Source organism: Falco biarmicus, chromosome 8 (genome assembly GCF_023638135.1).
Source record: "Falco biarmicus isolate bFalBia1 chromosome 8, bFalBia1.pri, whole genome shotgun sequence".
In the NCBI taxonomy this organism is placed as follows: Eukaryota; Metazoa; Chordata; class Aves; order Falconiformes; family Falconidae; genus Falco; species Falco biarmicus.
In genome coordinates this window covers 7,219,559-7,238,128 of record NC_079295.1, presented here as the reverse complement: position 1 = coordinate 7,238,128, position 18,570 = coordinate 7,219,559, and the positions used below count along the sequence as shown (strand labels likewise).

Here is an 18,570-nt window from a genome sequence, read left to right as displayed (position 1 = left end):
TCATTTATTTCAGTATCTAACCGGGCCCCCAAGGCTGCTGTTAAAGGAGTCTTTTCATACTAGTTTTGATACAGGAAGGGGCATGGGCAAGACTTGGCTGCTTAATTCAAAGGCATTGCCCTGAATACTGGAATGCCTGGCAGCACTTTTACTCAGTGATTGAAGTAGTTAGCCCCTTGCTGGAAATGCAGAATTACTGCAGACTAAATCTGGACAGCATTGCTTGAACCAATGCCAAGGTGCCTCATTTCTGTGACTAACTAATACCAAATGAATAATTTCTTTAAAAAACCTCCAACTTGGACTTTCAGAGACTTGCAAAAATAATAATTACATTTGCCTTTTATACACAACAAACATTCTGATCTACAGCGCCCATTCAAAGGAAGAAGCTTTGAGTACAACTGCTGGCAATTATTTTGAATAATTTCTTTTATATTTTCAAGCACAGATATTTTGCTGTTTGAGATCAACACTTATCTCCTCCTCTCAAGGACCTTTTTTATGCTTGCCTACTTTGATGCTGATGTCCAGTAAGAGGCTTTCAGAACACGAGGCAAGCACTGTTTTTAGCATGTGCGCTCTTCTAATGAAACTAATAAAACACCATGCATGACAGAGCAAGAAATTAACTTTGTGAGAGCCAGGAGGATACAGGTTTAATTTCTCTTGATTCAGCAAAACAACAATAATCCTGTATAATAACATGCCACAGTCTTGAAGAAGAGAAAGTTCAGCATTGATCTTCAGTCTGCCCCTGTAATACCAGATCGCTTTGCTATCACACGTTGATTATCTGTCATCCAAAGACAAAGCACCCTGAATTCATCGGGGAAGAACAAACCAGAAAAAAGCGATTTCTCTTCTAGGAGTCTATTCTCTTACGCTGTAGCTGGAAGATGATTTAACCAGCATTTTCTTCGTGCCACACAACTGATGCGGAGCAGGCACGCTGAACTCTGCTTCTTCTTCACCCAGGTTCTGTGGTCCATCGCGGTTAGGGCTCCAAAGGGAGCAGATTTTCATTTCAGCCAGATCCACTTGTCACCAACATCAGCATTGTAGCCTTGCCTAAATTTGCGACCAGGAAGCTAGAGAAAGCAGAAAGTTCAGTCAGAAACATTTCTCTTTCCAATCTTCACAGAAATTTTTAGATTCTTTGTAAAGTGCCTCGTGGCATCTGCAGAAGTGCAACATGAAATGCGCTTTTAGAACACAGTAATTAGAACTTAAAGAAAAATCAGTCCCTTTGGAAAAAGTTGACCTGTGCAGCTGAAGGGGGGGGGGACCCACAAAAAACCACTACGCCATAAAATATATAAAAACTAGTCAATAAACTCTACAGCACAACAGCATATTACACCTGGATTCATCTAACTTCTTCCCTACACACCCTTGTTCCCAGTTTTAGTAGGAAGACCTCTCTCACTGTAGCATGTAGTAGAATTGAATCAGTCAGTAGAATCTCATGCCAAAATAGGCACACATTATTAAATACACGAAATATTTCATGCATGAAATACTGAGTTAATTACTATATTAAATTAAACCATTCAAATGAAATTGCATATTTAGCCTTCAAGAGCTGAACTTAACTTCATTAAAGCAAAAGCAGTATCTGCCTGTCTTCATAAGCAAAGCCAGAAACCACTACTCACTAGAAAAAATGAAGTTTCTTGACCCCCCCCATCCAAATTTCACCAGTACCCTGGGACCTAAGCAACAGCCTTCACTTGCTGCCTCTGAACCTCGCTTACCTTTTCAGGCTGCAACTCTTCTCCACAGGCCCTTAACGTGGCTGGCACAGCCCCCGCTTTGGCAGCTCAGACACACAGGTGAGCCTGACTGACCTTTCTGTACCATGGTTCCCAAACCAGGGCTCGAGGAGCCACGGTGCTGCCACGCAACGTCACCTCTCCGTACAGTCTGCTGCAACTCACTGTTCACGAGACAGCAGAGGGCTGGGGACTGCAGCAGGAAGCTTTTCCTTCTGGCAGCATCTCAAGAGCTTGTAACCTGTACAACCAGCCCAAGAGGATCACACGAGGAGCAGGTCAAGCCTAGTGAACCAAGAAATGCATTGCAGAGGGACAGGCTAGATGGACTGGAGCACTGGGAGTAGGGCACATCGGATGTACAAGGAAAGCTGGAGGGGTCTGCACCCTCACCAGGGAGGGAAAGCCAACGATCACTTGAGATGAGAGCAAATGCAAGTGAATAGCAGTAGCCTAAACAGAGCCTTGACATTTGGGAGTTCAAGGAATTGTGTCCTGGCCTGGAGACAACGATCTGTTACCTCCAAGTCTGTGAAAGGACATGGGACCTGAAGCACACAACCCCTTTTGCGGCAGTCCATCTAGCCAGCTGAACAGACGACCCACAGCAACCAAAGCCTTCCACAAGAGTTCAGGAGGAAGAGGGCACTGGGGGACGGAAAGCCAAGCCTGGCCCGCTCAGCCTGCTGCTGGCTGCAGCCACATTGCAAATGACCTCAGGTAGCGTTACAGACAAAAAATTCAGCAGCCAAGCTGTTCCACCTTCAGCTTTAGAGATTTGGGAAAAGAGACTGTTTAAGTAGCAGCCATTTTAAGGGATTACAAAGACAGCACAGAGGACTAGAAGAGAAAGTCTGCCAGCATGGTTAAAATAGCAAACTCCCCTCACAGAGCGTACGTGCTCTCCCTGCAGGCAAGGAAAGTGCTCCTTCAGGCAAGGGAGGCTGCATCGGGTCAGCAAAAGCACATTTATGTGACAGAAGACTCAACACAAGCGTGCCAAAAACGCTGTCATCAAAATCATCTCCCAACAACTTGCTTTGCAAAAGCAACATAAATTTTTAGCGCCGTTTCAGCCTGAATAAACATAAACCAGGTTCTGTACCCACTAGATAACTAAGCCACGGGAACAAAGCCTGCCAGCAACGGGATCAGTGCATAAAGTATCTACTTTGGTAATTCCTCTTGAACTGAGGGATCCTAAGGAGGAAAAAGATGCAGATACACTTCAACCTCTGTGCCTCAGGTGTTAAAGCAGTCCCCTTTGGAAAGTCCTGACCATGATCTGAAATGTCAGAGATGGTTAGACTACTTTTGGAGCTAAGACCTATCTCTAGAACCTCCCTTTCCTCCATCCAGGAATGAAAGAGAGAACACAGTATCCATCTTTGAGATACTAGAACCCAGAAGCAAACCACTACAAAAAAGCAAATTAGTTTTGTGAGAAAGTCTGAAGCAAGCAAAGATGCTATAATAAAACTCTTCCTTTAAAAATAAGCTGTCCCCTGGCAGCCTTTACAAATAATTAAGCACAGATCATCTGCTCATCTCCACGCAAACACTGGTTTCACACAGGACCCCTGACTCAGAATCCTAGAATCTTTTAGGTTGGAAAAGACATTTGAGATCATCAAGTCCAACCATTAACCCAGGACTGCCAAGTCCACCACTAAACCACATCCTTAAGCACTGCACTTATCCTGATGATTTTTCCTTTCGAAAAGCTCTAAGAGTATCCTGTTTGAGATAGCTGCCTCTGCAGGGAGAAGCAAGACCCATTCTTGATGGTATATATACTCAGGCCACAAACCCAGCTATTTAATCCAGGATGAAGCCTGTTGTTTTGAAGGAGGGGAAGTGTGTGTTTGGGGGGTTTATTTGAAGGTTGGAAAACAAGACACATCTTTCCCTAAAACAGCAAGCTAACAGAAGACTTCTACCTCTTTCATGTAACATTACCCACCCTGCCTTGTCACAAGCCATTACAAGCCATTTGTGATCAGTTTTTCATTTAAAGTTGTCTTTAATGTCTTGTCTAAATATCAGAAGAAAGCATGCAGTCCTGTTAAGAGTTACTCCTGCTGAGCAAAGAGGAGATGAGAGATGAAAATAAATGATTACTATCTCTGCCCCACAAATTTACAGTGGTAAGCTAGGGAGGACATCAGACCTGCTGTGACCAGCCTGTATCTATTAATTCTAGCACAAAAACAGCTCTCCCTCAACCTCTCCAGGCAGCACATAATTGGCCCTTTGATACTTCAAGAGATTCCCAGATAACTAGGATTATTAAAGCAACAGGAGCTCTCTGGGAAAATACAGGAGTTTACAGTTTTGTTTCTGGGTACATCTGCCCTCTTTAAAAGATACAATATCAATCCCAACAGAATTCAAATTCATTGTCCAAAACAAATTCCCCATGTGCCTTTGGTTAAAGACATGCAATACATCAAAGCAAATTTTATAATAAGTATTCATCCATACTCCATCGTTCACAGTGGGCCTTGGCAAAGGCAGTTGAGTTTTGGGATATGTTACAGCCAAGCTTTCAAAATAGCAAAAAAAAAAAAACCAAAAAAACACACCACCAAAAAATGGGAAGAGGAAGGCACAGTAGACAAATCCCATATTACCTAGTGAGCAGAATTATGTGAATTTATTTTCTGTGCACTATCTGTGCCAGGTACAAGTAACATAGACAGCTTCCTAGGAACACGCTCTTCAAAGCTCACGTTTTACAGCTGTGACCATAGTAAAAAAGCTGCACAACTGGGAACAAGGCAGGTCTGTCCCAGAGGGGAAGAAGCTGGTGATCTTTTACCACTTATTGAGCATTTGGAAAAATACTGAACAGAAGTCACCCCTGTTCTTGTGCTCTTCTGCCTCCCCTCCAGCTCTTCGCATGCCTACCTCCTGCCAGAACAAGCATTTGCTCAATGTCATGATAAGCCCGGATTAAAACAGCCAAATGAAAAGTGTTACAGCGATGCTGCACGGTGTGGCTGAGTGGACTGAAAAGCATGATGCCAGCAAGAAGAGGTCCTGCAGCACCCATCCTCTCATCTCTCTGCTGCACAGTCGAAGCCAGCTCTGCAGCTTTGCTGGATCATTCCACAAGCTCCATCAACCCCCTTGCCCAGTGAGAAGCTGCTATTCACTCCTCCTGGCTGGGTTAGTTTTTGGTGACTCTGCAAGCTCAGTCAGCCAAATACATACCAGACCACTGCAAGGAAGACTGGTGGGAGCACCAGGGAAGATCTGGGGACACAGGGCAAGTGGTAGGGTGTGCTGCTTTTGGTGACAACAAATGGTTAAGCTGGTGCTCCAAACTGCACCCAGCCGAAGCTCCCAGCCTGTTCTGCCCACACCTGCTTAGGCAGCACAAGGGCAGGGATGGGAACAAGCGGCCAGCTCTGGGGCTGTTGGTTTTGCAGCCAGAAGAGGCAGCCTGCCCAGCCTAGAGAAGAGATGATGGGAAGGAGATAGGACAAAGCTCTGCAGAACTTGCCAGTAGCCGAGAGAACACAGAGGGGGCCTGAATATTCACTGTCTCTTCCAGGACAGGATACAGGTGCCATCAAATGAAGGCAATGGCTTGAAGGACTTCTTGCTCAGTGCTCCTGCTGACAAAGTTTAGAGGGCTCGATGGGAAACCAGGCAAGTACTTGGAAGAGACTTGCACTTTCCATGAGACTTGTGCATTACAAGTCTCCCAGTCCGAACTATAATGGAAATCAGCAAGGCCACATCATTTGCAAGTGGCTGGCACATTCACAGGAACAGTCCGCATGTTACCTTCAAATCACACTTAAGACCAAAAGAAAGGTATGACAATGATCACACTAAAAACAATCATAGTGCATCCCATTATGCATGATTAACTATTAACAACACATTTCCACAGGCAAGTAAAAGTAGCAGCATACAGAGTCAAATAAATTCCTTCAAACCCTCTTAGGTCCTTCACTGACATCAGCCCAAGGAGACCTGCGGAGCCGCCAACAGGCTTGTCCAGCACCAAGTGGCAGGGAAAGCAGTTGGCTATCACACCAAAGCTGAACCATCTTTCCCAGAAAAAGTAAGAACAGCTATGCTCTTATCACAGCAGCCATCTAGACACACATTTTGCAACACAAGAATTCAGTCTCTGCCCTCAAGAGCTTACAAGAGAAGAAGCACTTAATGAGGACACTGGGCCAGAGGCACCACTAAACAAACCCAACAGCTCACACACATCCCTGTGGCAGGAGGTAAGCACGAGCTCCTGCAAGGTCACTGCCAAGTTACAGATTTTTCCACTCCATGGAAATGGATGACATGGAGAATCAGGTCTTGGGTCTGCTGCATTACACTGTGCAGAACTTAAAAGTTGGCAGCAAGGATTACCTCGAGAAGTATGAGATAAAAATCCACCACACCGAGCATGAAACTAATGAAGTGAGCTGTACCCAAAGGTAGAGCCAGCTCAAAGGAATGAAACTGCTCAACTTTAAAAGAACATTAGTAAAAAGATGAAAACAAGATCATCTCATCAGTTAAATTAAGAACTCTGCCACAGAAGTGTCTGTCAAAACTATAAACATGATGAAAAGCCCTATAAAGTGGTATAGGCTGCAGAGTAGCAACAAACAGCTTCAGCCAGCTGTTTGCTATATGCTGCAGCTGCATTTCATAGCTCCTCAAAACCATTTCAAACCAGACATGTACAGGTAGAGCTCTGAAAAGTTTTAACAATCTGAAAAGGTCTACAACCATCAGTTTAGAGCCTGCCTTCCAACATTATAGAAGCAAAAAGAATTACCGCGTTTTCCTTCTATTCCTGCTCTGCCTTCTACTAATGGCTGGGCTTCACAGCAAAACAGATCTATAAATAGCATGTTTTGAGCAGCGCTGATCAAAGAGCACTTAAAAACAGAGTCATTACTCTGCATGCATGGGCTCATTCATCAATATCCAAACCTTTTCGTTCAGTGGCTGTTTATAACAAGCATAATAATAGCACCTTCCATCACTGCTGTTAGCAAAGACTACTGCTTCTTCCAGTAGAAATCCTGACTTCCAGAAGTTTATTACCAGTGTTTGTTGTTGGCACACAGCTAAAATCAAGATCTAGGAATATGTAACTTCGTGCATTGGCTGTGCTCTGGAAGGGTTTGGTTCCTATATTTTAGGGCAATCTATAAAAAAGTGGGGTGTGGGTGTTTGTAATACCCCACAAACACACATTCAGGGTATGTATGGTTTGGTTTCCAAAGGACTGACATAGATAAATGTTTGTGTACAGCTTGAGTCCCGCCATTCTTTACTCAAAAGTCTTAATGATGTTAACATTCATTATAGTCCAAGTAACAAGAGTACTCAAGCACTTTACTGAATTGAGGTTAAAACAATTCCAATTTGCAGAAAACGTTCAATGAACATTGTCCTAACCTTCATTCATTCATTCAAAGACAAACAATAGAAAACTTTTGGAAAGAGAAGCGTCCATATAGAGGACACAGCACATTTCTTTAAAGCTCAGTGTTTTTTATTTCAAACAACTTAAGTGAGCTTAAGTAGGAATCTGATTTGTAGAAATGAATTTGTGACTTACAATTTGAACAACTACAAACACCATAAACAGTCTAACACATATCTCTAGCCTTGCTTTTGCAGGACAGCCAAGAATAAGCAAGCAATAGGGTACAGCTAAGTATTTTATTGCAGCTTTTTTCCCCACAGTGCCTACTTGCCCTACTGCTACAGTGGCAGAATAGTACCTACTTTGGTTTTCCTCAGCAAATACATTACAAATACCAGTTATCCACTATACAGTGCAAACCTACTACAGGAAAAAGCCAAGTAGCTACAGCTAAGCCAGATAAAGCGTTACACTAACAGTAGGCTGGCTTTTCTAACTGGACAGGTAACATGTAAAAAAAAGCCTCTTACAACAGCTTTTCTTATGTTATACTACTCAAGGTAGCAGCAGGTCTTAGTAATGCCAGTTCTATATTAAAAAAGACCAAAAGCACTTCGCAGCATAAAAATACTTCAGGAAACAAGGAAGATCGTACACCAACACAAGCCCAACTCAAACCTGTACCACCACACCAGCACAGTTAAACACCTCAAACCAACACTATTTCACAGTTTAAGACCCATGGAGATGTCCCCCCTAACAAGCTGTAGGAAAGCAGGGAGAGTGAGAAATAAATACAAGCATTCTTCCTTATGGATTTAATAAAACCTTTTCCTGATGTATCCGGATGTAAAACATGATTTTTAATATCAAGGCATCACAATGAAACTGTCCTCCGAATGTTGGATGTTGTTTTTGTTTGTTTTTTTAATTAAAGTTTCCTAGAAGATGCAGAATAGTGGAGTGGGAGTAGTCCACCTGCAACTTTTCTCCACTTTGTTTAATCACTAACAAAAGATCTTTCTTCCAAACTATTTTCCTTGGTTGGTTTGGGTTTGTTTTTTTTTTTTACTTAATAGAGGTTTACCCTGGGGATCACATTCCTACATGGGTACAGTATCAAGAGGCATTTGAGAAAGGATGTGCTGCCATATAAAGTGTTTTCTTTCATAGGGCTCAGTGGCAGAACATCAAGTTTGAAATGGATTATTATAATGCCAGCGAGATTTTACTGTCTTTTTGATTTACATAGGTACCCAGTGTCTGGGATGGCAAGGTCTATGATCTAAAACAAAACAGACACAACTACCAAGACCAAGATTTGAAATAGTCCCAAGGTTTCTCATGTACCTTCCCCTCCGTATCTGGGACGAATATCCCTTCCCACAATATTTGTCAAGGGGAGTAGGGTATAGAAGCTATGAGTTTCTAAAGAAGAAAAAGGGCTGCTTTCACAGTCTCTCTGTGGATTGGTGAGTGTGGAAGAGGAGTGGGAAGGTAGGAAGAGAAGATTACATGCCTATGCTCATCCCTTTCTAGGTACCCTTCAGGAACAACTTCATCATTTGTAGGTTTTAGGATCCTCTGGTCTTAGCAATATTTAGCCAGGCAACATCCTGCTATTTTAAAAAGAGCTTAAAATATTTCTGCAGAGATAAAATAGAAAACAACTTTAAATTAAGCCTAATTTATTGTGTGTCTGTTTCCATTCCTTCCTGTATTCAAGAGTAGACAGGGCTGGGCATTACAGCTGTCAAACACCTCCACTAAAATAAGAATTAGGAAGGAAGACCTTGATCCTAAAAAAATGAAAACTTCATCAAGCGAAGAAAAAGTGGCAGGAGAGAGAAAACAGAAGATTGTATCAAAGACAGCCGCTATGGTAACAATCACAAACACAGGGAGAACAAAGATATCCTAACCTCCCTGTCTCTGCAAAGGCAAGAGTACTGTGGAAGACAATTCATGGCTTAGATAAGGTTTATTGCAGCAGTTGTACTTCATATGTACGCATGGGTAACATCCTCTGTCCATACAAGTACAAAGGGTTTGGGGTTGGTTGGGGGGGGGGGGGGGGGCGGGGTGTAGGAGGTTTTTTTCCAGGTTTTGGGGGTTTTTTAGAAGCCTGTAGTTGCTCTTGTAACTGAAAATCTGCAGCCAAAGGCCAAGATGTTGAGGACCCTGCCACACAGTATCACATCAAGCCTGAGCGCATCATTTTGGCACAATCTGTCTCTGGTTTTGATCCAGACTCTGGGCTCCTGAAAGCTCAAGTATTTCTTTTGTAGGTCAGGGAATTTTAAGTGGGACATTTTTAAGAGATTTTAAATGGGAGAAGGCTCTGTGGAGACCTTACAGCAGCCTTCCAGAGCTGGAGAGGGACTTACTACAAGGGCATATAGTATAAGGGGGAATGGCTTTAAACTGAAAGGAGGTAAATTTACATTAGATGTAAAGAAGAAATGCTTCCCTATGAGGGTGGTGAGGCACTGGAACAGGTTGCCCAGAGAGGTGGTAGGTGCCCCACCTCTGGAGGCGTTCAAGGTCAGGTTGGATGGGGCTGGGAGCAACCTGCTCTAGGGGAAGGTGTCCCTGCCCATGGCAGGGGAGGTGGATCTAGATGGTCTTTAAGGTCTCTTCCAAACCAAACCATTCTATGATTCTATGATCTGTGTGTAGAGCCAGGAGTGCTCTGCACTCTCAGAGGAGATGCAAAAACTCCCATTTTCCAGCAGCCATCTTCAGCCCCTTGCAATCCCAGCTGCCAAGAAGCGTCAGGGCTGCAGTTCACATCCAACTTGGGCCACATCATACCTGCAAAAAGTCTTCCCTTTCATGTTCTTCCTTTTGGGCTAGTTATGATCTTCACATCATAAACACATGCACTTACGATACTCTCATTTTTGCGTTGTAAGGCCGAGAGTCGACTAATGTTGCTCACCTTCCCATGGCTCAAAAGCTCACTGCATTACAGCCATTTCCCTGCAACTACCTATATAACTGGAGGCACAGCACACTTGAGGATTTCCCTTCCTAAGGTTGCATCCTTATGAATAAGAGGGTAATAAAAAAGCCTGGGGAAGTGTTGCCTCTTCTCCACTCCGTGCTATGCAAGACTGCAGGGGACTGCCAGCCACACACTCCCAGGTCCTGGGGTTGAACGGAGGAGGCTGGGGAGCAGGATACAAAGATGCAGCTGAGCTGATGCAGCTGCTGTGGGAAGGCAGCCATGCCTTACCCAGCCACACGCTGCTGCTACTTCCTTTCCACAGCTCCGGTATTCACCTAACCTCAGCAACCCATGCAGTTTGGCAATCTAGCATAAGACTAGCTATACATCCCTGCTCACTTACGACGCTGAAGGGCCTTGCCAGAGACAGTTATGGGAGCCAGATCGCACCCCGTAGCAATAGCTACTAAGCCTTTGGCTAGCTCAAGCTTTCCTTGCCTCAGGGTCAGCATCCCCATATTCCAAAAGCAGGCTTCCACCACAGGAAAAGGGCAGGAAAACACAGTGAGAGCCTTCTCTTACCCTTTCAGCGTCATATTTATTCACTTACTCGACGAGTTAAATGTTCGGCAGAAACACGAGCTGCTCATTTTGTCCTTGATAAACATGGAGCCACACTGACAAGGATGGACACAGCAGAATCATTACTACTGCCAAATATGCCTCTGCTTTCCTCAGGTGGTGAATATGGCACATGTGCAAAGTTTTATCTTATCACAGAAAGTGACACTGCACAATTAGATAGTCTGAAGAAAGATAATGAGAATCATCAACAAAAGGAGACGATGAAGGAAGCTGAAGTGTGCCAGGATCAGCAAATAGCCAGTGCATGGTGGGGAAAAGCAATAAAAGGGTAAAGAAAGGAAGGGAAGCATGTGGCTCACCATTTCAATGCAAGAGTAAAAGGACGTTTCAGACTGAAAGATGACAACTAAAACTGATCTAAGAAAGCCCTACACACAAGCACATGCACTCACTAGAGCGAGAAGTCATTATTGGGATAGGAAGAGTCTTTGAAAATAGTTCAAGACTGTGGAATAAATTCTTCAAAGAATTCATCACAATTGTCTGCTTCAAGGGTAAGGTACGCATCCCGACTTCTTTTTCCCTAACTGTGTAAGTTAGGCTAACAAAAGATACAACATTTTGATATGAGATTTGCCTTAGTACAAAAGGAACTTCTAAGTGCATAGGCCTGTCTCCTCTGAAGAAGAACCTGTGTGCCCAAGCATTTGGTCATTGTCTTTAATACACATACCAGCACATATTTAAAGAACTACAGCAAACTCTAAGGAGGATAGAATACTCCTCCCACTGCAGACTCACAACCTGCCCACCCCTGGGAAAAGGATGGGGGGGGAAAAAAAAAAACCAAACAAATCCTAGGGTGCAAGATGCAAGCCACAGTTTTTAGCCACGTACTAGTAAAAATAGTCCTTTTTTCCTTCATTGTTTCTTAGACTTGTTTTTAAAGACATTGTAGCCAGCCACTGGGCAAACACAGGAGCTGGGTTACATGAACCAGGGTCAGTGGGCTTGCATAAAAGTTTCCTGCTAGGGTTGATGACATGAGAAAGGAAAGTAGTTTCTAGCCATTTTGCTTTCACCTGTTCTAGCAAAGGAATTCTCCACTCCAGAGCCCAAGTGAACACCAGTAAGCACTGGACTCCAGGCTCTAGTACACCTTGTGATAAGCAAGCCCACTAATTTTTTTGTACTTTTAAGCACAAAGTTAGTGGAAATGAAATGCTGATCATTTCCTTATGTTCTGCAGTGAAGGGAGAGGTGGCAAAGACCATTTTAAAGTTCTCCAGTGTTGTTTTCAGAGGTAAAGACGTAGGTGATGACTTGAATATGAATCTTAGACAGCTGCACTTTTATGTATACAGAAAAGAGCATGCACATAAAAGAAGCCTTTTCTCACCACCCCTAGGAGATTCAGCAGGACTTGCCAACAGCATTCGGGAGTGTGAAGTACATAAGTACATTATTTAAGTACACTGATTCCATTAAACAGAACCATTTGTTTTCGTCTTCTCTGCAAACACATCTGCCTAAGTGCTCCAGCTTCACAGGGCGCACATGGAGTTTGGAGCATTACCCATGGGGATTGTGCGCAGTTGGAAGAAAGCAGAGAGATACAGCAGTTGTTAAAAAAAAAAAAAAGGAAGAAAAAAAGAGTAGTCAAGTCTTTACTAGTCTGACAGTTCCTAAAATAATGTTGCCTCACTTAAGAATGAACATGCTTATCTCTGTGATCTACAGAACCTGACTAAAAGGTTACTTTTCCCTTGCCAGAAAAGATCTTTAGAAGTTTATGAATGCCTGAACAGAACAGCTGAACCTTGCCAGATGACTTTATGGTAAGAGAAGGCTGCAGAAAGCCACCTCCTCACATGTAAGCAGTATGCTTACAGAACAAATTTAGAGGATGTACATAAAAAAGCAAGTTTCTAGTATTCAGAGCTGTATGCAGCTACCTCATTATTTTGCAGAAAGGCACACATACTAAAGTCTTGGACTCCAAAGAGTTTCCTCCTCCTCAGTTGCTTCTGACTAATGAATATTTTGAACAAAAACCAGCTTCTGCCTGGAATTTGCGAATCCCCAAAACCCACCATTATTAAGCAGCATGAATTGTGTGCATGCAACTCTGAAAAGCACAGCAGTTAGCTGCCTATTGGTATGATCAAGGATTTATGACTTGTTATAGGATTGCTGAGGAAGAAAATCCCCTACGCAAATCATTGTATTTATGTGGTAAACATCATTACACTAACTTTAAAAGCGTGTATTTCCCACAAGGAAAAGTTAAAGTTCTGTAATTATACCATAATTAAGTCTTTACTTACAAGTCATGTGAGCCTAAAATCTTTATCTGTCTTCAAATGCAAAAGTGGTAGCACAGCTGTAACCATCCCTGCATAGACATGGGCAAGGCAAGGGCTGACGACTCCCTCTCATTAGACCCAGCAACCTCATAGCCAAGATTTGTATGTCTACAAGTTCATCTGCTTTTTCTGCCTGCACTGGCTGGTGTCATGCTGCATTACCTCTGCAAGACAAGGCTTATATTCAAAGAAATCCACACCTTCATTTGCTAAACAAAGTTGGAAGGAAAAACACAGATCTCCAAAGTTTCAAAGAATTCAATTCTTAGAACATAAAACAGTGGGTGGGGTTGGCTTTGTGCTTCCCCTTGCAGCAGCTTACAAGAAGGGGGAAAACTCAACATTTTGCATTGTACACCATCCCTATAGACCACCCCCCACCCCATCCCTGAAGGATTACAAGTGTTTAAGCTTTCAGAAGAGAAGAAAAAAAAAAGATAAAAAAAAAAAAGAGTAGTTAGTATTGCCTAAATTTAACAGACTGCTTCATGAAATGTACAGCTCCTCCTTATTCCAAAGGACGTTATCACTTTCCACAGTACTTTCCCAATTCAGGGCCTAAAAGCACGCCTGCAGAAGGGAGATTGTATTTTGGCAATATTTTTTTGCACTGACAGTGCTCAGCTTCTGCTGTCAAATGACTAGCATCGAGCAGAGCAATCCAAGAGCACAGCTTTCCTTCCCAGGTATTCATATTCCTGCTCCTGAGCATTCCTTCACTACATCTGCAAGGCAAGTCACAATTTTTCCCTGTAAGCCAGCTATTTGATGAGCCAGGGCATTCACAGTTTCTTGCCAGCACAAAGAGGAATGTGCTGTTGTACAGCTAGAGAGAAAAAGCTTTCAGAAGTATTACCCCTGGTTCTCAGCACGCAGCACCGAGGTCACATCTAGCTGTGTGTCAGGCAGCCTCAGTAATTCCCAGCTCCACTGCAAAGTGACACTTCAGCCAAAAAAACCCTATCATCTTCGGGAAGAAAGGCACTGTCAGTACAGATGGATGTTGCATGCTGGCGACAAGTCATGCAGCAGATCCTTCTGAAATATGTGCTGCACATGCACAGACATCTCTTGGAGTGAAGGACTCCAAAAATCCTTAGTCTGAGCTTGAAGTGTTGGACATAAAAATGTGATAGCAAGAAGCACAAAATTCTGACAGCAACTTCTCAGGTGGACCAGGGAGCTTTCAAACCCATTAGACAACCTCAAGGAGTACAGACATGCTTTCTACTGCTTTAATCTTTAGCACCTTTTTACAAGCTGGAAAGACTATCTCAAATGAGGCAGAATAGCATGAACCCAGGAGCCTCCCCACTACTTAGCTGAGGAGGAATAAATTATGTTGAATATCCACAGGGACATCTGAACTGACTATTCCAGAAGAAAACATTGGTAGTTCAGTTTCCAAACAAGTCCGCAACCTGTATCTTACATTTTAATTTCAGTAAGAGACTGTATACTAACAGGAACAGAAAAATGATAGTGTTTTGACTATGCAAATCATGATTCACAACAATTTATATAGATCTTCCTTCGTCTTCAGTAATTGCTTGGGGAAAAAAAAGCCACAAACGCAGCGGCAGAGAAGATTTCAACCCAACCTGAAAATGTATCATCACCTGCAACTTCAGTTCATCCAATCAATATTAGTTGTCATCAGTTCCAGAATTTCTCTAATAAGAATTTCCAGTACCTGGGCCCTAGAAAAACACCACATGGTGTGAGAGGACCCCATGCCAGCTAAATAACAATACGCAATAGGGCAAAGTGCTAAGTCAATTGGAAGCCGTTGTCTCCAGAACCAGAAAGGCAAGCAGCTAATTAAAACATTGTGTGGGAGCCTGCATGAGGTGTAAGAGAGCGCTGGGCCACAACAGGCTTTGGATGTGTGCCTACGTACAGAAACACACTATTTAAAGCAACAACAGTTTTGAGAAGCAATGTAACATTCGTATCTCCTCAGCCTACTCTAGAAAAAAACACCCCCTCCCTCAGCATTTTATAAGCGGTCTCCTTTACAGAAGTCACCACGGGTTTCCAATTTTCTTGTTTGACTCAAAGGATGATTGTAGATTTCAGAGGTCAGAGACTAATCGGGGCAGGAGAAACAAAAACAAATGAAAACCACTTATCCTTTAGTCCTCATCTAAAGATCAAAAAAGAAAATCAGCTTACGAAACAAACCATTTGCTTCATGATTCCTCTTGTGGGGAAGCTAGACTTCAAAAAAACAGGTGGGGATCTGCGCAAAATCCAGAACTTATTCTTAGAAGTGTGTATCCCTGTACATGAGGTTGACACCCAGGCTGTGCACAGGACAGTTATGAACGTGCTTACACCTTGGCAGGGTGGTTGCCCGGCTATCATATCACTGCTCCCCTTCCAGTATTACTTACCGATCGATACTCATAATAGATTTTATCATATTCGCTGCCTCCAATTGTGACTTCTGGAATGAAGCGAGGGATGGCTACAGGATCCAGCACTCCGCTTTTGTCCTGAACACTGAGGGGAAAGAAAGAAAGAAAAAGAAAGAAAAAGGAGCAGTTAGTCTGCATCCTGCGCCAATGGCAACAGCATCAATTCTGAGATTGGCCAAATATTAAAGAACTACTTTTCTGTTAAATAATACTTCCACAGGTTTAGGCTATTTTCTGGTTGCAATGAATACTTGGTCCTTTCCCTCACTCCTCGCACCCTTGCCTCCAGTTTGCTCCTGCTCCAACTTCTCCCTGCTTCTCTATTCCTCTCCCCAGGTTTTTCATCCCTGGAGATGCTCTGTAATTTCTGGGAGCCTTCTCCAAAAGGCACCTCTAGGTTTTTGCTTTCCTGTATTATCAAGGTAAAACCAGTGGTTTTATTGAATCCCACACACTATCTTGCTGTATCAACTTCATTTAATTGTCTACTGCTCAATTAATTTTCACAAATGAACCCTCAAAAGGATTAAAGTGAGGTGGTGCTCTTCCCCAAACTCCCATCCTAAATGGACCGACACCAAGGTAATCACAGGGGTTTGGGAGCAGGCAGTGCCTCTAGCATCCTGCCTGGGAGTAACCGGGGGAAGCCTGCTGCAGCAGCTGCAACAACACATATCAGGATCCACCAAAAGTCCATGCTGCACAATGCCAGCACTTTCAAACACCCCAAATGTGAAACGTCTGAGAAACTGCTAGAAAGCCACCTTCTGCATACTGGTATTATACATAGACCCACAGTGCCACCTATACATATTTGGGGAAAAATACATCAATTTGCAGTCAGCAGTGACCAAATTCTAAACTGAACACTTGGAACTCTTCAAATTGTGTTGTTCCCAGTGAACTACATCTCTTTACAAATATTTACATACACATAAAGGATATCCCTGAGCAAAGTTCTTAATTTTTAAGCCATTTTTTTCCCCCCTAAATCACAAACCTTGGGACCTTACCTCACAGCACTGGACAGCTTCAACAAGTAAACTAGTATGCTAACGTATCCTGACACGCACACTGTAAATTAACCTACTACCGACAAATTAGTAAGGAAATACAATAATCTAGAAGAAGCTGAGATGGGAGGAGGCATGGATAGATGTCCTTTCACAAGACCAGAATGAACACCAAAGATGCTTCCTATAAACTACTATATTATCTATCTACACGTACATTAAATGTTTATTGCACATGCTGGAAGCCAGGAAAATGAGCCCTCTTTTGCCTCCTCACCAACACAGCAAAAGCTCTCTTCATGACATGTTAGCACCGGCCCTCCTGTCGGCCACTCCCAGCCTTCCCACTCCAGGATAGCTTGGAATAACCAAGCTGAGATGGAAGAGCTCGCCCAAAACTGATCTGACAATGCAACCAGTTTTATTTCTGAATCCCAGCATACTTCAGGAAGCACACCCTTGCACCTCCAAAGTCTCCTCTCTCAGGTTTCTGCTGCTAATTAACCTTGAACTAAAACAAACAGACCCCAGCAGAAAGCAGCCCTTCAGGTATGGGCTCCTCATCACTTAAATGCCGTCCAGCCTGTAACCACACTAGTACCGATGTTACGAGCTTTAATCTCTATTTCCATTGTGCAGAGAGCAGAGACAAGCAGCGGTCAGGACAGCACGCTAAGAGTTTTGATCTGAACAGGACCACGTGCAGGCAATGTTTAAAGACTTCGCTGAGCTCAGACTTAACAGCACAGGCTGTGAAAGATCCACTCATCTATCAGTGGATAAACACATCTCCGTCCCTTCTTCCCACAGAAATGGGGAGTCTGCTCTCTGCCAAGTAGCAGCAGATGTTCTGGACCTTCCAAGTCTGTAGGAGAAAGCAGATAAAATTTGTCCACGCATATATGAAGTATAACAGAGTCTAGTAGTCAACCAGTCTACAGTTAATCCATTCCTTCATGAATATCAGCCAAGTAGCAATTGTAGAGGACAATTTCTTTTAGTTATATATAATAAATTGTGTTGAGGCACAATTTATTTTAATGACTAAGATGGAAAACCTACTGTTCTTAAAAATTCTTTGCTCTCACAACCACTGCCTCCAAAGAACCCACTGTACAACAAAAAAAATGCAAGCCTAATGCTACCAAAAGATGGCTTCTCCAGGTTCAGCTCTGCTCCGACCTTAAGAAATAACTTTGAATACTAACTAAAAGCACCACCCAAAGACACCTGCCACAACAATGTCTAACCACAAAACCACACTCGCTTGCCAGAACTAATTCACTGCTCAGCAGGAAGCATTTAAAGGCAGCTTTTATGTTTCCTTAGCTTTCTCTCTCCCCAGCACAAAATTATCACTATTTATTACTTTCTGGCTCTTAACCATATTTTCTTGAAGCAGCTCTCATCACACAGTAGCATAGCTTTGCAGAGCATGCTTTACCTACCCATAAGTTTATGTCACATTTCAAACTTAACTGAGAGCATGGAAGTGACCACATGGTCCTAATACTGTAGGAATATCAGATTTTAGCTCACCATTGTTGCAACTGTCCATAATTCTATGAACTAAGGTGTTTCCCATTGCTACACAGGAATCATACTTGTAAGTATACTACACCAATGAGCAGCTCATCTCTTTTCCAAAAGCATCTACTACACACCTACTTCACACACTATGTCCAGCACAACATGCACGAGCACGTACTGAGGAATCAGGACTAACACATTCCTGCCTGTTTTCCAGAGGAGGAAGTCCTGTTTCCCTTACAGGCAGCTTACAGCAAGGATACAGAAATTTTTCAGGGCACCCGCAGAAAACTGATGACACACAAGTAACTGCGCTTTTTGTCCCACCTATGTATAAAACAAAGTCCCAAGACTGCCTACCACAACGAACACTAGAAAGTCTCATGAACGTATTTGCTAAAAGTACAAGGTAAGGTAAAGGAAGTGAGACAGTTTGGAAAAAAAACCCAACTAGTCAACAAAACAAAAAACTCAGTTTGCACAGCCTGAGCCATGATTTCTCAGCAACTGATGTTGGCGTAGTCACAAAA

At 43.0% G+C, this 18,570-nt stretch overlaps 1 protein-coding gene across 1 annotated transcript in view; it reads right to left on the bottom strand.

Annotated features, from left to right (window-relative positions):
* Positions 1–628: 628 nt before the first annotated feature.
* The window catches only part of NDUFA10 (NADH:ubiquinone oxidoreductase subunit A10), a 43,118-nt gene continuing 25,176 nt past the window's right edge, over positions 629–18,570 (bottom strand). Inside the window, exons 9-10 of the mRNA XM_056348312.1 lie at positions 15,474–15,582; positions 629–1,091 (exon numbers count right to left, since the gene is read on the bottom strand). Of these exons, the coding sequence (XP_056204287.1) occupies positions 1,023–1,091; positions 15,474–15,582 (178 nt within the window). The 3' untranslated portion in view covers positions 629–1,022. The remainder of the gene's footprint in view (positions 1,092–15,473; positions 15,583–18,570) is intronic.